General features: G+C 39.4%; 1 protein-coding gene across 6 annotated transcripts in view; it reads right to left on the reverse strand.

Annotated features, from left to right (window-relative positions):
• Positions 1-22,459, reverse strand: part of LOC122809174 (phosphatidylinositol 4-kinase beta-like) — an 845,265-nt gene that overhangs the window by 249,021 nt on the left and 573,785 nt on the right. For all 6 annotated transcript variants that reach the window (XM_044080472.1, XM_044080469.1, XM_044080470.1 and 3 more), the window contains one exon: positions 3,865-4,092. In XM_044080472.1, coding sequence (XP_043936407.1) covers positions 3,865-4,092 — 228 coding nt within the window. The remainder of the gene's footprint in view (positions 1-3,864; positions 4,093-22,459) is intronic.

Raw genomic sequence — 22,459 nt, forward strand, 5'->3', positions numbered from 1 at the left:
AAGAACTTCTGCTTTAGAATACCAGTCCAGTTGCTTATTTGTCCCTTCATAAAATTAATACAGTCTGTTCCTTCCAGCTTCTCTGGTACAGCAGAAAATCTCAGGTTTTCCCTACGTACTCTGTCCTCTAAGTCTATTATTTTTGAAACATCTCTTCTTGAGCAGTCTCATATTCACACAGCCTTTTCTTCACTTTGACCTCTGGTTTTTGCAGTTTTATCATCTCATCTGAATATCTGTTTAAAGATTCTTCCATTTTTTCCAGCCTTTTGTTGTTTGAGTTGATATACTCCATCATTGTTTCATTTATTTTAACCAGGTCTGCCTGCAGTTGTCTAATACTTTGCTTTAAGTTACTGGAAGTCATGTATGGAGCTTGCACTGCATTTTGCTGAACAGCCATAGTACTTTTCCCAGTCAGTGTATTTTCCTCACCTTTTATAGCTGATTTTCTCTGAGGTCCTCTATGTTTCTTTTTTTCTGGCATCCAGGTAGTGCACTTACTAGCCAGTAACTTAAATTTACTCAAATACAAATCCCAACTTCTCTGATAAGTTTCTGTTTTCACACTGAGAGTATGTTTATGTAATATATTAGTAATGACTAGATCTAGCAGACAGTGATTGCTAGAGAAAAGTTTGGGTCTGATGGGTTCTTTGACCATTTGAGTGAGTCCAAGGTCAATAAAATAGCCAATAGATTCTTAGTTGGGGGGTGGGAAAGCATCTGATAATGTACAAAAAGCATGTTATCATTTAGAATTTATGAAATGTGCAAATTCACTATACCAATTTAAAGAAAGATGATATGACAACTTCTAAACATTAACACAGTCATTAAAATGGCAGATGAGTGGTTGTAATTATGCCATCATAAAAGAGCAGTATGTGTTTTTAGATACATTAGTTTATTTTGAAGTTGCAACAACCACTTGCTACTTTAAGCATTATAACAATAGAAAGCTTTGTGACAACTCATGCATTCATTAATTTCTAAAGCTATGCATAATTGTGTGCTTACTGCACATCCAATTAGTCTACAAACTATGGTATAGCCAAAGTACTTAAAGACCAATAGTTCCATTTGGAAATACACTTTAAGAGCCAGCTTCGTAATAGATTGGGCTGGCCCTAAACAACTGTGTTCAAAAATGAAACCATACAATAAATACATACAAGAACATTTTGTAAAGCTAAAATGCATTTCCTATTTCTGATACTAGTTTGACGGTGATGATGGAAGCTCATGATTTATATTTTTTTCCTAATAAAGAATTTCTAATGCTAATATGATAGCTTTTTCACAAACATTGATTGTATTCAATGGCACTCTGGATACCATTGTTTTCTTATACACTGCAGAAAGCTGCAGTATGTTTTTTTTCTCTGTTTCCTTCAAGTGAGGGGTTATTTCTACAAAAATATGTTTTTATTATGAAGAAGAATGATTTGTTGCATGCACAGATGTTTTTAGAATGTATCATTCATTTTCATTACACTGATTACTCTCTTGTACAAAACAGTAGTCTTGAACTGTTAAACTTCTTATAGTAATGCTTTCCAGAAGTCCAACAAATATTTATTATATTTTAATATAAATATAACATATATACAAGCTTTCAGTTTATACAAAGGAGCACTATCACACTTCTAATTACTGTTTTATAAAAGAAAGGTGCTTCATCAAAATTCAACAATACAAGTGTAAACAAAATCACAATAACTACTAGATCATAGGTGCTAATGCAACTGTCAAACAACTTGACATAGAGTTGGTATGCTTCATGCAAAGCGCCTATGAAACTACAGAATTAAACAAAGGGAAACCCAGCAGCTTGAAATGTACTGTAGATGTTAGATCATAAGACAAATCATTCAAATGTTGTCTAGCACAGTGAAAGTGAAGTGTCACTTCTTTGCTTTAACATGTAAGTGGAGGAGAGCATAACTTACTTTAAAATATTGAACTGACAAGAAGCACACTAGTAATAGTGCAAAAACACTGGATTTGTCTTTAATAAGATGCCAAAACTAAAAACTAGGTTTGCAAGAAAGGTGGCATTCAATGAACTATTGAAAGAAAAAAATGAAAGAAAGAAAAAAAGTACAATGCAAGTAACCATGTTTTCACAAATGAACAAATGCGTATCAACACATTTTGTGACTTAAGTTAAACAGTACAGGAAATTGTTTTTAAATTTAAGATGATGAGTATGATTTATATTGAAAAATGTTAATGCCAAACACTGTGTGGGTAAAACTAGGAACTGTTTTGAACCCAGATCAAAAAGCATAATATTGGTATCCCAGATGGAAAATTAATATTGTTTTAATTTTTTTTGACAATCTGTTACCTGCCAGCAATTAGCCCTAACACAACCCAACTGTCCATTTATTCCTTGTGCGGTAGAAGAGATGATCAGCCCACTAATTTTCCCATAGGTAAAACTGATCACAGGAAGCAATCATCTAGACAAACATTACTAGATTTTTTAAAAATATTTTTAACTTTTCATTCCCTACAGCGGGCGGCAAAACAAAACATGAAACTGGCATTCTTACAAGACCACTGCTGAGCATGCCTGGTCATGGCTACAGCTTATATATTGAAATGCTTGCCATATCACTTCCTGATAGCTGATGTTTGCCATCTTGTGTGCTGTTACCAGTAGAATCTGTATGACTAACTGCCTCAATCTCCCCTGTATGGAAAATCTGGTGCCATTTGCACACTTTTACCCTCTCAACCAACCTTCTCCATTGCCTAAGGTGCAAGTCAAACTCTGGTCATCTTGGTTGTAGTCAGGGCTTAATCCCCATCAAGGAGCTAAGATCAAACTGGAAAATTACAAGTTAAATATGTATGCATCACCTGAATTAAATTAAAGACAAAAAACAAAGCTCTCAAGTGTCCTAAGTTTTGCAGAATTTCCAGATAAATTTTGTTATTTTCTGGCAAATCGTAGAGGGCTGAAGTCACTAAATAATGACATACATTTGAGTTTCACACTTTTTATCCTGCAAAAAAATGTATGCTGATGCAAACACTGTTATTCTCTCAACATTTTAAAGATATAAAAGTAATATTTAAAATTTGTGCCTGATTTTGGGCCTTTGATCCTCCCTTATCTTTTGCGTTGTCCAGAATTCTTGTTCTAAGAGGTTGAGAGGTATGGGTTTCCCATAATGGCAGTTACTAATGGTCAGAGTAATGTGCCACCAATTTATAAGCAAAACTTATTGTCTAGTGAAGTTTCTCCAAATAAAATGTCACTACATTGTTAATAATTCAGAATTAATAATCGTATTTATCTGTCATATTTTAAGCAGATCTTAGCCTGTGTTTTTTTTTTCAAAACAAATGCTCTCTACCTTACTGCTGTTAACTGCAATTACACATCGTCTAAATGGATGACACATTTCCTCTATAACGCATTCGCAAAGAAAGGAAGGAAAAAGAGGACCTGATGCAAACTTCCAAATACCTGAAATCAATCAACAAACCAATAAGGTAAAATATAGACAGGACAAAATCTGAACATAAAAAGCAGCTGGCGTGAATTGGGGGAGGCTTTTATCAGTATTTATACACATACATGGTGATAAACAGTTGAAACACTTTTCCTAAGATAGTACTATGGCAGAATACAGTGAGGAACTCACAAATGTAATTTATAGATATTAATCACTTCTCACTTTGGGAATGGAATAAATATACAGCTGGTTAAGCAATTTATGTACCTTATCCAGTGGAAAAGGAATGGGTAATTTAGGTGATTTGAATACTTCTCTGCTTTTAGTGTCTTTAAGTACATTACTATGTGCAATGCTTCAAGAAGTACATACAGAATCATACTTTTTTTACCTCTACCTGAAGCTCTCCAATGTCATCTACAGACCAGGCCTCATCGTCATTGTCATAATTGGGAACAGTCATAAAGCTGCTAGCTCGCTGTTCATGAGTGACACCACATTCTGGAAGATTTTCGTCAGATCTAGTGCTCCTGATTTGAGTTTCTGGAATTCGTACAGGAACCGGAGAAGTCTCAAAATTTTCACATTCAAGTACTTCAACATATATTAAATAGGGTGCCTAAAAATAAGAAAAAGAAAACTATATAAGCATCAGTGAAGAACATCAGAGAAACAAACAAGCTGAACTTAATAAAGGACAAAACACAGTTTTAGCATCAGCAACAACTGCAGCAGCTTTAAGAGAAACCCAACCTTCATAGTTACAAGATACTTAATTTCTTTACCAGTGAAACCAACAAATGTGAGTTCTATCTGCATAACAGGGCCTGAAGAAGGAGAAACAATGGAACAAATGTTAATTACAACAAATACATACATACATACACACACACACACACACACACACACACACACACACACACACACACACACAATATATATATAGGTCTACCTGATAACACCGACATGCCAAAACACCGACAACGAAATAGCCGACACGACAAAACTAAAGTTCAAAAACACGAAACTTCACATGCCCAACAAACCACAATTCCGACAATCAACAAAACAAATACCTTTCCGAAAATCACACACACAACACAAGCACACCAAAAACCTTACAAACCTACACTAAACCTTACATACACAACTATCTATGCACTAACCTTAACCCAAACCCTAACCCTAAGGTCCATCACTATCACACACTCACCTTACCTGCACCCTAACCCTAACTCATTTAATCCGCCCCTAACCCTCAAGTCCGTCACTATCACACACTTAACCTTACCCGCACCATAATCCTAACTCACTTAACCTGCCTCTAAACCTAAAGTCCGTTACTATCGCACACTTACCTGACCCGCACCCTACCTTAAAGTCCGTCACTATCGCACACTTACCTTACCCACACCCTGACCCTAATGTCCTTCCCTATCACAAACTTACCTTAACATGTTGGTGTTCTCAACATCGGGATTCTCAACTTTCGGTCTTCTCTGTTGTCGATCTTCCGGTGTCGGTGTTCTCGTCGGCGTTGTGGACTTTCGGCGTTTTCAGGTAGACCCATATATATATATATATATATATATATACACACATATATATATATATATATATATATATATATATATATACACACACACACACACACACACACACACACACACACACACACACACATATATATATTTTTTTAATATAGATCATGTGATCATACTCCCAACACACACACACACACACTCACACACACACACACACACACACACACACACACACACACACACACACACACACACACACACACACTAAATACTGCAGAAAGCAGAGTGCAAAATCAACTCAAAGCCTTCAGAATGAGTTGGTGCAAATATTTAGGTCTTATATTGTCGAAGCAAACAAATGTAATAAACAGAAAACTAAACATGCAATAAAGAATATATAGATGTGTGACCTTGAATTTTGCCACCCAGGCAATATGCACTTCTATCACTTCTCCTTGCCCATTGCAATCCTTCACTTTACAATTCTTCTCTTAATTTATACATCTGCCTTCATGTGTAGTTTTACATGCGTTAATCTCCAATGAAGTCACAAAACTTGCTTTCTTTAACTATCATTGTTTATTTTTATACAGCCTTCTTCTGCTGCTGTTCGTATCTATTTGAATAACAATGTGAAAATGCCCTTCATATACATTTTCCCCTTCAACTTTGTTCAGGTAATATTCTTCATATTTTTTCTACTTTTTATACAACCCATGAAATTCTTGAGTAATATCTTTCTGCAGGGTTCATACGTCTCAACCATCCAGATTTTTGCAGAATGTCCAGACTTTTGTTTCATATTTTTTGTCTCTTCCTCATAAAATTTGTGTTTTCCTGGCAAATCACTGAGAATTGTAGTCACTAAATAATGACAGAGATTTGAGTTTCAGTCTTCATATCTTTCAGAAAATGCATGCTAAAACAAATCCTGTCATTACTGCAATTTTCTAAGTTTGTAAGAGAAATATTTAAAATCCATCTCTGTTTTGAGCCTTTTTCCCCACATTATTTTAGCCTTTGTCCAGATTTCTTGTGGTAAGAGAGGTATGGAAGGGTGTAATATATACTTCCAATTAACTCATGAGACTAAAGATTCAACCAGGGAAAGCAAAAACAGTCAAAGCTTCAACCCAATGAAAACTTAACAAAAAGCAATTTCTGCAGGAAAGGCAAGCACCTCTGCATTCCCATGCTCTTTAACTTAAATATACTAACTCCATAGTCGTGTATTTGTTGGAAAAGGAAAAAGACTACGCACACTGCATTTCTAACAGTGCACACAGAGAAACCATATTTTCTCGTGATTTGTAATAGCAACAGTTATAGCTGAGCTGAAAATAAGTGAGTTAAAACCAGTGAGCTGAAATTGGCTTTCCATTAGTAGAGTAAAGCTTTCTGCCACCTTCTTTTTCATCATCAGTTTTTCTTATGCATTCTTGTTTTACACATCAGACGTCTCTCAGTATATTTTTTCTCTCTAACTTCATTTAAGTAAGATTTTTCCTTTTTTTATACAAATTACCAAATTCTTTAATGATGTCTTTCTGCAACATTCTTTTTCTATGCAACATTGTTTTATGTACTCCTAATATTTAACATGCAAGACAGCTCCTAGCTTACTGCTCAGATCTCCAAACCATGCTTTACATCAAATGTTTACATACAATACTGCTTAATATACCACTGGATTAATCGTGTTTATTCCACCATCATTTCATTTTCCATATGATATAACTCTTGTAACAAGATTTAATCATAAGCTTCAAATACATTTAGAAAACACAATTTTCCTTTTTCAGGTATAATACATACACACACACTCTCCTGGGCTGCCCACTAGAAGTTTTTAGAGTGTAATTGCAATCCTTGGAACACCAAAATTTGAGTGGTCAGCGTCAACCCAGATACCAATTCCAAAATTACATTATCTGAGAATTCCACTTTATATGAGGCACAGTAACCTCAGATAATACATACAAGTATCATAACAGAATACTAGGCTATTGATCCAAGAGCCCTTCCTAAGCCTACCCATGCTTCTCAGTAAAATTTAATAGGTTTTGGTTCCCAAGGGTTTTGTGGGGGTCTATATACTTAGGTAAGGGTGGCAAATATTTATAAGCTTCCTATCTCCAATACAGACATAGGTGCGAGACCAGGGGTATATTAATGATTACCCATCCACTGATCCAAGTTTTGTTTGAATAAGTACAAATATGAGCTCTCCTTCACATGGATGGAAAGCCTGATCCAGAGAGAGGGGAGCCTCAGAGACATATACCTGTCCCTCCAGCATGACCTGTTTATGTTGCAAGTAAGGTTTAGGTATCTGCATTGGGTGCTCCTAATTTTATTTGTTTTATGGATATGCAATAGGTCCATTAGGGCTGGATCAGAGGATACTTTGAAGGTCAGGCATAAGTCACCTCTCAGCAACCTGTAAGAGACCAAATATAAGGACAAGGCTTTGAAGTGGTCTGCAAAGGACTTATTTTCTATCTACATGCGTTTCCAAATCCCTGACTACTAAGTCTACTCTTAAGGGTGTACTGTCACTTTAGTAGTTTGCTGGAGTGACCATCTTTCCCAAAGATACTATGATGCACTTTTAGGCACTGAGTTTTAGACCATGAGTCTGGCACTGGTTATTAGTGTGCGGCACACCTTCTTGGAGGATATGTGTGTCTTGGGGGGATTCAGTGACTTCACCCAATTTGCAATCATCTGAAAATTTGGTCATACAGAGGCCACTGAAGCAAGCCCTGACATAAGAGAAGTAGATGTCAAACAACAGTGACTCCAGCACTGAGACCTGATGAGACACTCCAATAACCAGCCTTTTTGTGGTCGAAGACTCGCCCATTCTAACTTGTTGTGTCCTGTCTGTAAGATAGCTAGCTATACAATAAGTGATGTAGGGGTTTGTTTATACTTAGTTAGTTTAGTAAGCTTTTCTACAAAGCTTGAGTGGAGTATTATGTCAGATACCCTGAAAAATGTTGAAGTAGGCAGTATGCACGATATTGCCTTCATCCATTGCTTTGGTGATCTTCTCAAACAAGTCCACTAGGGTGAGTAGGCAAGACCTGCCCTTGACAAACTCAAAATGATTTGGGTGCAAGGTTTGTAGGTTCCCTATGTTGTCAGATATCCATGCTTATTCTTTCCATAGCTTTCCATATTATGCTAGTCAGGTTTACGGGTCGATAATTCCTCAGGTCCGTGGATGACCCAATCTTATGCAGCTGGACAACTGCTGCAGTCCTTCATTTATTTGGCATGAAGCCAGTTTGGAGAATGTAGTTAAACAGTGATTCTAGTGGGACTGACAGTTAATGTTTCATGTTGTTAAGGAGGTATCCTGGGATATTACTGGGATCCATCTAAGCAGTGCTTTTAGTCTTACAGAGTACCTTGAACATCTGCTATCTAGTGATAGTTGGGGGAGTTATGGATGTGGGTATTTCCCTAGGGCCATCTGGTGGGGTTTAAAACTGGACCTATACTTTTGACCGGGAGGTTTTCTATATCTTCTATCTCCACATAGGTGGCACCATTTGCGATTAATTTAGTACCTTGTTGTGTATGCCTTTGAGGTTATGGACATAACTGATGAAAGCTTTGTGATTGTCCTTGGCCTGGGAGGGTAATTTTACCTCAAATTTGGCTTTGAAGGATTTTGTTATCCCCTAAGTTTCTTATTTAGGTTGAGGAGAGCTTTTTTTACCTTGCAGGGCATTGCACCTCCTACTTTTCATCACAAATTTCCATCTTTTTTTCATACAACTTATTGATGGTGCAATTTCACCACAACAGCTTGTTTTTTTAACTGATCCTGTGCTTAATACCCATCTTTATGCAGCTGTTAATGTGATTACACTGGGTTTCTGTGAATGATTCCACATAGGCAGCAGTATTCTCAGCGTTGGAGGGCTTGAAATTTTGCCAGGGTGTCACTTAACAGTAGAACGTTTACCCTAGAATAATTCTTAAAAGTTCCAAGGTCAGCTGGTGTCTCAGGTTTTACCTTACTTTAAAGGAGACAGATTTATGGTCTGTCATAACTAGCAAGGAAATTAGACTATGGCGCGTGCAATGTTCCACCATGTTTGTGATGACCAGGTCAAGGATATTTGTGCCTGTAGTGGACATGCAGACTTATTTTTCCAACGTGTTTACATTTAGAAAGTCCATGAATCTTTGGGTCTGCATGTTCGAAGTTGTGTATGATTCCCAGTTTTTATTAGGGTAGTTAAAGTCACCCATGAGTTTGGGGTTAGGTTGAATGGGGAGCATCGCTAGTACATTTAAGTATGTATTACGGTTTCCCTAGGTCATAGCAGAAGACCTGTAGCTTTGTAAAGATATCAGACTTTGTCTAAGCTCATTTTGACATGGAGAAGCTAAAATATAATATACTGACAGACCAGCATTGAGGTGTGTTTGTTTGCTTGTTTTTAATGTAAATAGAGACACCATCACATTTTGTCCCCTACTGTTGGTCTAAATGTGTGGAAGATGTTGTAGCCCTGCACTGCAGGGGTGCGGGTGCTCTCTGTGGTTTTAAACCATTTCTCAGTAACTACACTAATGTCTACATTCTCCAGGGTGAGAAGAGCTTTCAGGGATTAGAGTTTCTTGTTTAGACTCCTGGCAGTGAGCAGTAACTCCTTCAGATTTTCTTGGGATTATTTAGCTATGCAGCAGTTGCTGTTTTTTTTGGCAATGCCTAAAAAAGGCAGTATCGGGGGGGGGGGGGTAAGGTTTTAGCCAATATTCAAAATCCCAGAAGGGACAGATATATTCCCAGGAGACCTGGTTTAAAGCAGCAGAAAGTACCCCTGCGCTACCAGGCTATAACTCATTCCACACCTTTCTGCCCCAGAACATGGACTGAAGCTCCAAAGGCGATGGGATCTCCATATTCATAAAGGATATGCACACCTCCAGACTAGTAGCCTAGCATAATGCATTGGAGATACTTCAGGTGCAACTAACAGTGGGTAAGACAGCGATTCAGGTTGTAGCCTGCTATAGGTCCCCAACCATGTCCCAAGACTCTCACTCCATGTTCCTAAGCACCCTGGAAACTATTAGGGTCCAACCCAACAGTCTCATACTGGGTGACTTCAACGCCTCCATCAAATGGGAAAACTACTCAAGTACTAATACACTTGCCCAACGGTTTCTGGAATTCAATAATTCCAATGCGCTGGACCAGCTCATTCTTACCTCCACTAGAGGAAGCAACATCCTTGACTTGGTTATTACTAACAAGGGCAACCATTGCTCAACACCAATAGTCAATTCTTTACTGGTTAGATCTGACCACAAACTAATTACCATGGAAATCCACATCTCACCCACACCACCAGCAAAGGTAACCACCATCAAAAACTTCTCCAAAGCTGACTTTGGGCTCCTAAAAACAGAGGTGGCTAACTTCACGGCACCCATGCAAACGGAAAATAGGTGCATGACCACTGAATCATACACCAATGCACTGTACAAACACGTACATAAATGCATGGAACTAGCCATAACCAACAGAACCAAGACGCTCTCCTCCGAAAAAAGGAAGCCAATCTGGCGGTCCCCTGTCATTAACAAACTCTACAACAGAAGGAAGAAACTGTTGCAGAAAAAGGTGAAGTCCCAAGACTGGAAAAACTCCCTTATTCGTCTCAACAAAAAGTTGAGATCCCTCATCAAAACCTCTAAAGCTAGCTATGAAGGGAGAATTGTGGCAGACACTAAAAGCAACCACAAAGCCTTCTACAGTTGTATCAAGAATCTCCAAGGCAATACCCAGATTTTCTCTGAGTTACTGCATAATGGTACCTCCTATACTGAGCCAACAGATATTGCCAACATACTGGCCAACAGATTCAGTGCCAGCTTCACCCCCCCAAAGGACCAATCACAATACCGGAAGAATGCCAGGCACCTAGCATTACTGCAGCACAGGTTAAAGCTGCATTGTCCAAGGCCAAGAATACAGCTTCCATGGGACCTGACAATATCCCTGGCTGTCTTCTACATGAACTACAAAGTGAACTGGCACCACACCTGTGTGCCCTGTTCAATCACAGCATCACCTCAGGCTTTGTCACTACAGAATGGCGCACTGCTACAGTCATCCCTCTCCATAAAGGGGGAGTGATTACAGACCCTGGGAATTATCTCCCCATTGGCCTGACGAGTCTGATATGTAAGGCTACAGAGCGCATCATCATGGACCTAATTAACAAGGCTATAGGGAATCTCCAAACTCTGGATTCCACACAATTTGGTTTTGTGAAGGGTAGATCATGCCTGCTCAACCTGGTTGACTTCTTTGAGTCAGTCACCAGAGCTGTGGGTGAGGGCAAGGCAGTTCATACAGCCTACCTCAATCTGGCCAAGGCCTTTGATACCATTTCCCACTCAAGAATTATTGATAGACTCACCAAACTAGCCATCAACCTCTATATCACTAGGTGGGTTGCAAATTGGCTCACAGATAGAACCCATAGTGTAAAAGTAGCAGACTCCAAGTCAGACTGCCAACCAGTCACGAGTGGCATCCCACAGGGATTGGTCCTGGGTCCTCTCCTGTTTGGCAACTACTTCACAGAAGTCCAGGCCAACACGGAGGGACTCTGACTGACTAAGTTCACTGACGATTGCAAGCTGGGAGCCATTATTAACTCCCCAAGTGATGTAGACATCCTACAGAAAGGACTCGCTGAGACCAGCGACTGGTGTCAAAACCATGGCCTTAAGCTTAAATGCAAAAAAATGCGTCATCATTTCCTTTGGAAAAAACTCAGTTCCCACTAATTACCACATTGATGGTAGCCCACTGAACACTGAAGGCATTATAAGAGATCTGGGGACACAAGTTGACAGCAACCTCTCCTTCAACCATCACATAGCCACTGTGGCCAGAAAGTCCTTCTATGTGGCACATCTCATTACCAAGGGTTTTGCATCCAGGAAGAAAGAGGTCATCATCTCTCTCTCTCTCTTCCATCATTAGAACAATCATTGAGTATAATGCCCCATTTGGCATGTACCTAACTAAACACCTGCAACAGCTGGAAAGGCCACAAAAGTACCTCACGGAGAGGATCCTAGGCCTTAAACACATGCCCTACATGGACAGAATCAAAAAACTCCAGCTTTTCTCTGTTTCATATCGTCTATTAAGAGGCAATCTCTGCTTGACTTACAAAGCCATGTCTGACCCAGCCTTGTTAGAAATGTTACACCTAAAGAAATTCCAATCCCTCCGCACCACATGTTCCAGGGACCTCAACCTCATTACCACAATCAACAGAACATGCTGGAGGGACAGGTTCATAACCCAGAGACTGCCCATGCTCTGGAAAAGACTTCCCATACATGTCAAGCAGAGCACATCACTGTCCCTTTTCAAGAGAAATCTTGATGAGTGGATGGGAAACAGAAAGTTCACCCTGGGGATCACTCCAGTGGCTCTACTTGACAGATGCACCAGGAACTAATGGCGGCATAATGCCAGGGTACTTCTATTGGCTAGGCTTGTAAGGGCTCCAGGGCCATTGGCCTAGTACACACCTATGAACCTATCCATGTTAAAGCAGCATGGTCTGTCGACCATATCCTCAAAGGCTGACAAAGTCATACCACCTCCAAATGACACCACTCTAAGCCAATTGTTAAAAGTCAATTATTGTCTGTTTATATTGTGGCATCATTCTAGAAGGCAGAATGATGCTCAATGCTAGGCTCATACTGGCCTGAGACACAGAGTCCGAGAGCTCCATTAGCTCTCTCTCTTCATGCAGTTGGGGGAGTTACATTTCAGATCTTTTCTACCCACCTGGACTATAATGGATTCATACTGTTTCTTGTGGTTCAATGACCTAAGTGGGTGTATGATCTGATGGATTCTGGCCCTTGACAAACAGCTGATTATGGCTCTTAACTTAGCCTGTAGAGTGGAACATCCATGTGTCTCAAATGGAGTCTCCTATGAACAAAATATTGGGTTGTGTGGTAATGTGCCTTATAGGCTTAGAAGCTGAGACACTGTATCGTGTGGCTGTATGTGTTGTGTTGGGTGTTGATTTTTTGGAGTGCACTAGAGGTTGCTGAAGATACTTTTTGTTTGCGCAATGACTGGGAGGTATTTGTGGTTTAAAGAGAAGGCTTTGTGGTTTAAGGAGACTACATTTAAAAGCCTAATCACATGTGGGCCTATGGGTCCGGTCTCTACTATATGAGGTGAGTGCAGTGTTTGTAAGTGCTTGCATGTGAGAACTTTATCTCCAGTGACATAAAATGGCTACAATCTCTCTCACACACTCCATTGGTTTGTTTAAGAACTGAGCAGTTATCAGTAAACATGAGATAATTGCTACATTGCCTCAGGATACCCATATCCACCAGGCTTGCTGCAGAGATAGCAGGGAAATGCATGTCCATGACTATTGATCCTTATTTCTTGTTCTATATGGGGATCATACAAGAGGGGTTTTGCAGCTGTAAGAGTGTAGAGTACAATCAGGACTATATAAGACCAAACTTGTGGGGGTGCTCCTCAGTGCAATGGAAATTACAGGGGTAGTTTTATATGGAAAAATTCAATTCTGTGTGCCTGCGTACAAGGCACTGCTAACTACCACTGCATGATGAGTAGCATTGCACAAATAAGCTGAATTAAAAGAGGCAGAGAAAACTGGCTAAGCAAAGCAAATAACCATCTGCCCAATCAAGCAGTCTCACTTAAAGGAATCCTGTGTGATATCCAGCCAGACCAAACCACCTTCTATTCCCAAAAGAAAAACAGTCCTAGGTCTTCTTAATCTAAACCACACCACAGTCAGCCCAAAGTGAAGTCAAATAAGGCAGTCAAACAAAGTAGTTAGAAACACACACTTTTAAAATGACTACAATGCAGAGAAAACAGCAGCAAAGTCAGTGAAAAGTATGGCCTTTTACAGTGATAAAGCACAGAAAAATGCAGTAAATAGTTTGGAAATACAGTAGCAGTACTCAAATATTTTATAAACGTACACAAAATCAGTTTAAAGTACTTATCTTTGTTAGGATTACTCTCTTAGGATTACTCTTACTATTCCTCTGGATACAAGCCAAGTGTTTGTGAGTTATGTGGAAATGAATCAGGAGGTGGGGGATAAACTGTCCAATGGACCTGGAGTAGAGCACACGCACTCTGTGCAATGCTCACTTCCATTCCAGCCTGAGGCGTACAGTGTCATGCTGAAGGAGTGATGTTAGGGGTAGAAAAATCTTAGGGCTGCTCAGCATGATGTGATCTGCTGCAGGGAAATTGGTAAGGACTGACTGTTCCACTGCCAGGAACAATTCTTCAGTGCCCATTCTGACCCTGGCCTCAGGGCTAAGCCAGAGACTACCTGGTTACAAATGGCCCCCATTCCTGCCCAGCTAGCATGCTGATGAGAAAGCAGCTAGACCAAAAACTATAGGAAAAACCTGTAAGAGCAAATCTCAAAACATGCTACTTTAAAAATTAATCTGTGATTATGAATGAAAGTGTCGTCACAACATGAAGTATCAGGTCTTACACATCTGGCAGGCAGCCACATGCCTGTCTTGTAACTGCCTGTATTCAGTAGGTTTATCTTAGCCATATACTTTTTTTCAGTAAGGCATATTACGCTATCAGGGCACCACAGTGGTGCTGAGGTTAGTATTGTTGATTTACAGCAGCTGGCTCTCATATAAAGTGCCTTCTGTGCAGACATAGATGTTTGCTGAGTATTCCAGTTTCCTGTTACATCTCAAAGATATCACAATAAGTAGACCCACATTCCTACAAACATCCTGAAATTTATGCTGTGTGAAAATGAGTATGTACATCCTGTCATGGTCTGGTGCCCTGCTCAGGTCTAACTTCTCTGCCTTGTGCCCAGTGAATCCCAGGGCAGATTCAAGCTTCCCTGCAGTGCTCACATGAGCAAGGAGAATGAATGAATGAATATTACACCTTTTACACTACAGTTCTTTAATGATGCGTTTATATGTTTTGCCATTTTTCCTCTATGCTCTGCCCTGCCCCAAATACTATTCCTAATGTTCGAGAGAAGGTTCTACTACCTCTGAATTCTTTTTTACTTCCTTGCAACTACAAGTGAATAATTTGCCATGAAAGCTACACTGCACCATTCTTATTTTAGCAGCAGCAGCAGCAGCTATGCGTTAAACGAATGCTAGAGTGCAACACATACCTAGAAGTAAGAAGAAAAACAGGTTGTTCAGTCTAAAAATACTGTCAGGATTAAATATTCTCCTATTCATACAAGACACGCATTTAAATACTTTTTTATGCAAGGCTGTATAGTCTTGGCAGATGCTAATATGGTGGAAGTTCAGTTTATGTTAGGGTACTTCTCTTGTGTTTCAGATGTGTGGGGTAATCCCCACAACACATACTCTTCTTTAGAATAATACTTGGGATATTGGGTAGTATTTCTATCTCTTCAAACCAATTTGCCAGAATTCTTTCACAAATGTAACTATGCCTGTAGCTAGCTTTCAGTGTATTTCACACAAGGTTTCTTCTTCTTCTTTCAGCTTTTCCCGGTTAGGGGTCGCCACAGTGGATCACCTGTCTGCTCATGACTGGCAGTGGAGTTTTTACAGTGTCAAGTTACCAGCCCGGCGCCCAACCTTCCACGGAAGGCACATACACGCACACACACCTAGGGCCAATTTAGAGTGTCCAATCCATCTACAGCATGTCTTTGGGATGTGAGAGGAAACCGGAGCACACGGAGGAAACCCAAGTGACCACAGGGAGGGCATGCAGACTCCACACAGAAGGCACCCTAGCCAAGGATCGAACCAGAGAACCTCTTGCTGTGAGGCGACAATGCTAACCGCTGCACCACCGTAGCCGCCCATTTTACACAAGGTTTCTATTGTTCGCAAAATGTGTTTAGGAATACAATCGATGTTCTTCACTATAAAACAGTTCTACTCCACCTTTAAGATTTAGTTTAAACAAACTGCTTCAGTATCTTTTAAAAAATAGCCCCTTCTTAAGAGCTTTGTTTTAAACTAAACTAAAGAAACCAGCACTCAAAATCTGTTTCTAGACCACAATTCTTTGAAAATGTAAGAATTCCCCATATAGGTTCATAGGTTCATACTAGGCTATCTGCCCGAGGGCATTTACAAGCCTAGCCCATAGTTTTGTGGCTTACGCCACCCCTTTAGTATGGGGAACTATACCCACTATTTTGCTGTGCCTCTGTCGAGCAGTGACACTGAGGTAATCCCTGGGGTATATCTGCGATCTCCCATCCATTGGTCAAGATTTCTCTTGAACAAGGCCAGCGAGGTGCTCTGCCTCACATATACCGGGATTTTATTCCACAGCATAGGGAGTCTTTGGGTGATGAATCTATCCCTCCAGCACGTCCTATTAATAGCCGTGTCGAGGTTTAAGTCTCCCGCCCTTGTGGCTCTGACGGATCTAGATTTTTTGAGGTGAAGCATATTCATCAAATCTGGGTTTGACATGGCCTTGTATGTTACAGATTTTACCTAGCTGGGCAAATGACAATTGTATGCATATAAACCTAGATTCCCCAGGAATGTGTTTTACCTGGTCCACACACTAAGCATCTGTAACATGTACACCCAACTAATTTTAAGTACAGAAATACATTGTCATGTGTAAACTGTTGCCAGCAGTGATACCATGCAGGCATCCAAGAATTTATTAAGTAACCCTTGTGTATTATCCTAGATAAATTATGATGTCATTCACAAAGTGAAAAAAATGATCTACAAAACAGAATGTACCTTTCTCCACAGATGCAATGCTCAAATGCCTCCATAAACACATTCATCCGTGACTGGGAAAGTCTTGCCCCTGCAGCAATTTTCTCTCTTTCTCTCTCTCTGTATGCAATTCTCCATCAAACTCAAAAGAAATTGACACACACAGAAAGGCAGAGACTCAAATAGTAAGGATCTTTACAAGCCTCTAGATACTAGTTTAAAACCCTTGGTGCACATCTACGTTCTTTAACACATTTATGAAATGAACAACCTACTTGTAATTTTCTTTCCATGGGAAGCCTTAACCTAACCTGTGCTGGCACAAATATTAGCACAAATAGAGTATTTTAAGTTCTGCATCTAGAAATTAGCCAAGTCTTTCAAGAAGTCACCTATGTCAGCAAGGGAGCCCGCAGGATTTTTTGCAGGGGGGTGCAAACCCAGAGCCCCACCCACATAGCTCACCCCGCCCCCTGCCAACACAGCCCCGCCCAAGTCCACCCACCCCAAGCCCCGCCCACACAGCCATTCCAGTGTCCCACTACTAGGCTATTTCTCCCCATTTACTGTAGACACTGTTCAAATCTGTGTGCATACTGTTTTATGCTTTAATTCTACAATGATTACAGGCAGTTGGATTTAATTTACAACTTTTATTTCAAACATTATAGCCCAAACACTGATACATTTACTAAACCTAAACAAAGCAATAGTCTTACAATGAAAACAGACTTGGCATTAAAACTTCTCTACTTTTGAAACTCACATTCAATGAAACAGCATTGAAACCCACATTCAAAGAAAATGCATCTGGCCAGTGGCAGGTTATTTACCTTTGAACTGTTTTCAAGCAATAGGCTTCTTGCACACCGTTAGGGCCATGCAAAAGTTATTTGATTGACCTGATTGTATTAATTATAATATATAATTGAATTATATCCCTTGTATTATACAGCAAGACTTGTTTGAGTGTCTCTGCTGAAGTAAAAGTAATCTGAATAATTCCAAATTAAAGATATCTGAAACTAATGAAGATGTTGCTGCTAGAAAACAATTGTATATTTCAGTGTTTCATCTACAAATTCAGTGCCTGCTGCCGTCAAAGAATAAATTAACTATGTTAAATTAAAAAAATGGTAAGCTGGTATATTGCAATAGAAAATGGATGACAAGCTGAAAAACAGGTTCATAGTTATTAGGCATCTCATCCAAAGGAGGACATCCTGAGGACTGCAGCATACAAATGTATATGCTGTAGGAATAGAACCTCAAGCCTTTACATTAAGATGCAAGTATTCTACTTGTGGTGCTACTAACATAGTTTTAAAACTTTATACCACAATAGAGATACCATTTGCTAAACAAAACAGTTGCACATTGTAAATAGACTTGGCATGAGCAGCAGTGAACTTAGCTTCCTTAAAACTCACAGTTCCTTGAAAATGCACTTGAAAATTCCACCTGCTAACTCTAACTTGGGCATTTCACTTTCTCTCTCACAAACATACCACACCCTTCAAGGCCTCAACCTTAGTGCAAGAAATCTTGACAAAGCCTAAAATAAATAGGGACAGATTATAAATATGGCTCTCAGAAACTTAGAAAATTGCAAGAGTAACAGGATTTGTGTTAGTATGCATTTTTCTAAATGACATGACATCTAAAACTGAAATGTCTCATTATTTAGCAACTTCAATCCTTTTTAGGAGGAATATGGGGCAAAAATCTGGACAGCTGAGGGGTATGCTACCTCCCTCTTATACACACACCAAATAATTCTGGTCAGACTTGAATTAGTTCTGGGAAGGTTGCACTGAATGGCACCATGCTTGAGCTGAAGTGGGTGAAATCCTGGTAGCCAGTGATAACTGATCTGCAGCTCAGCAATGTGGAGAATTAAAGCATTTTTAGCAGAGCTTTGTTTCATCACTACCTATTGTGTTTGCACATAAGTTGTAGTTATTTTAAACATTTGCCTTTTTTGATTACTACAGAGTACATTTACCCACCAGAGCTATTGTGTTTTGACTTCAGTGTGGAGTTAGTTGTTGCAGGGCTTGGCTTTTAAGTAAGGTAGCAATGCTTATTTACCATATACCATTAAAGCCACCCAACTACAAGTGTACTAACACACAGACACTGCTATAAGACACTGGTCTCCAATAAAATGTAATGAGCTTCTGAAAATACTGTAATCCTGTCCTTTTATTACAATGAATATAAAATACTTCGAAATAAGGTAAAAAGCTCATAATCTTCTAATCGACAAAACTACTTTTCCACACTTCAAAACAATAATAAAATCAAACCCTCAGAAATTTTGGAAAGGTATCTTTACTCTACTTAACCCCAGCAAACCAGATACCCCTACCCCAGACCCAAACGCTCCTGACCAAGACTTGGCTACCCAATTTAACTCTTTTCATTGAATCCATTTCCAAATTAACGTCATCTTTCTCTAACACCACTACATTCTCCAAAACTCCCTTACCATCCCCAACCATCTCTCTACCCTACTCTGCTACTACTTCCTCATTCCCATCTACTAACTCCCATCCCTCCACGCCTTCACCTACTCCTTCATCAGCTTCATCTGCCCCTAATTCTCCCTCTTCACACTCCTTTTCTCTCATTTAAACCTATACCCACTTCTACTATAAAGAAACTCCTTATGAAACTGAAGCCGTGCACCAATGCTCCTGATAACATCCCTTCTTACTTTCTTAGCAAAGCTGCTGAAGCAATCGCTTACCCTATTAGCATTTTAATCAACCGCTCTATCCAAGAATGTATAGTACCCCAAGTCTGGAAAAGGGCCTTTATCATACCTCTACATAAAGGTGGCAACAACAACAATGTTATTAATTTCCGCCTCATCGCTATTCTGTCCCCCATCTCTAAACTCCTAGAAAAGTGTATCCAACTACAACTCCTTCCACATCTCTTAGATAATCACCTACTAACTCCCACACATGGATTCAGACCACATCATAGCACTATGACCGCCCTCCTCTCCTTCCTTGAAACTGTAAATAAAGCCCGCGACTCTGGCCAAATTGTTTCTACCCTACTACTTGACCTCTCTAAGGCCTTTGACACTCTCTCACAGCCTGCTACTAACTAAACTTTCTAAACTTAACCTATCTCCCTCCTCCTTGAACTGGTTCTCCAGCTACCTATCTAACAGATCTCAAGCAGTCAAATGGAAAAAGGCCACCTCCACATTTCTAAATACTCCTACTGGGGTACCCCAGGGCTCTATACTGGGTCCCCTTCTCTTCAATATATTTATAAATGATTTCCGCAACTCTATCCCTTTCTCAGACATCATCCAATATGCCGATGATTCTGCTATTATCTGCGCTGCCACCTCTATCCCCTCACTCCTAAAACTGACTCAAGATGCTTTTACAACAACTGAGCAATGGATGAAAAGGAATCACCTAGCACTCAATGCCTCTAAAACCAAATTAATGTTATTCACCCCCTCTAAGGCAACTTCTTTCAATATAAACACATTCCACATCTCTAGTCAAAATAATCTACCCCTGGAACTGGTGTCCGAGACCAAGTTACTTGGGGTCTAAATTGATAACCAGCTCAAATTCAACTCCCACCTACAGTTAAATATCAAGAAAACCCATCAAAAACTAGGTATGCTGTACCGACAAAATCATTATCTTACACCTGCTACCAAAATCACCCTCTCTACCTCATTTCTTATCCCCTCCCTTCTCTATGGAGCTCCACTCCTAACTAATCTACAGACCTCTCTAATACACAACTTTCCTCTTGCTACAACAAAATTGCCAAGTTCGCTACCAACCACAAGTCCTCCACCCACCACTGTTCCTCTCTCCAAAAACTAAAATGGCTAGAGCTACCCAGTTATCTCACATATACTCAACTAAATCTTGCACATAAGCTCATTTTCAACCCCTCCCTTTGTCCCTCCCTTTCATCAGCCTTTAAAATGCACCTTCCTGCTAGAGTATTAAGGTCCAACAATCAAAATCTATTAGAAGTATATAAACCAACTCGTCCCCCAGGCAAAAATCTTCTGTCTTATGGCCTTGCACGCCTTTGGAACTCCCTACCACCTTCCATTCGCACCACCCCCAACCATTTTATATTTAAAAGATCTCTTCACTCACATCTAGTATCCCAGTGGGAATGCTCTTGCTCCCACCCCACATAACTAACACTTGCAAACTACATCTTCCTTCTTCCTCTGTTTCCTCCTGCAACTTTCCTAATTACCCACCCTAACTCATACATATTATTATTCCTACAATAATCGGAAAGAATATACTAGGCCACACTTCCTAAGTATTGCTTCCCTAATACGTTATTACTTCTCAGTACTTTTGTGCATTGCTTCCTAATATGTTATTATTCCTCAGTATTGTCATGAAATGCTTCCGAATATGTTGTTATTTCTCAGTGCTTTTGTGCTAAATTTCCCTTTAGTCTGTATTACCTATTAATTTCATCACTAGATTGTACTCACTCTAGTTTTTGTTGTATTATTTGCAAATTGTTATTTCTTGTATGATTAGCTTCTGTGTAATTGTATAATTTGTATATCTATTAATAACCTACTTAGTTTTGGAGCTTTTCTCCCCAGGACTCCATTGAAAATGGGTTCATTTGGCCCAATGGACTATCCTGGCAAACCAACTGCAAATAAAATAAATAAATAAAATACTGTCATATGCATTTCAATACCCAAGGCTTATACATTATCTAGTCATGTAAATATTCTCTGCATGGCAACAAGGAAAAGTCTTTCAATGCTGGTAATTCTTTAACAATATGCCTACTAAAGCTTACTTGCATCTTACAATGTCCGACAAGCTTACTAAAGCTTACTTGCATCTTACAATCTCCGACAAGCTTACCTGATGTTCATTAAACCATGGCTACTTAAACAGAGCAACAGGGCACTGTGACAGCATACAGTTCCTGAATAAGAAGCATAAATCAACAGTACAAAAATCTGATAGAAAACCAGAACATTTTGCAAAATCAAAGACAGATGAAAAGCCATGGTCGTATTTGTGATCTACTTTGGATGGGGGAATACTCTGCACACTTACACTGCATAACTGTTCCTTGCCTTCCATGGACACATCCAGAGCCACTACAATGGGGAGTGGGGTGCAATAAGTATGTCACAATTTGAAATGTCTCTGGCTGACAGTGATGGATCTGACACTAATACCTCTCAACTTCAGAGCAAGAAATCTGGACAAAGCCATACATAGAACTAGAAGTGGGACACAAGCCCAAAAATAAGGCCAATTCTTAAATATTGCTCTTATTAACTTAAATAGAACAGGTGGATCTTGCATTAGTACAAATTTTCTGAAGGGTATAAAATCTGAAACTCAAATGTCTGCCATTATTTTCTAACTTCAATCTTTAATGACTTGCCACTAATTTGCCAGAAAACCACAATTTTATGAAAAACGGACCAAAATGTGATGCAAAAATACCTGTCAAAAAAGGGACACCTTTTTAATATTAACAGTTAACTTGAAGCAGCTAACAAAATAAGAACATCCACATGCATTTCTGAAATAAAGGTAATCTATAACTGATCATTACAGTTATATATAATTGTAAACCCTCCACATT

Source organism: Protopterus annectens, chromosome 8.part0 (genome assembly GCF_019279795.1).
Source record: "Protopterus annectens isolate FY-2018-M chromosome 8.part0, PAN1.0, whole genome shotgun sequence".
Classification (NCBI taxonomy): Eukaryota; Metazoa; Chordata; order Ceratodontiformes; family Protopteridae; genus Protopterus; species Protopterus annectens.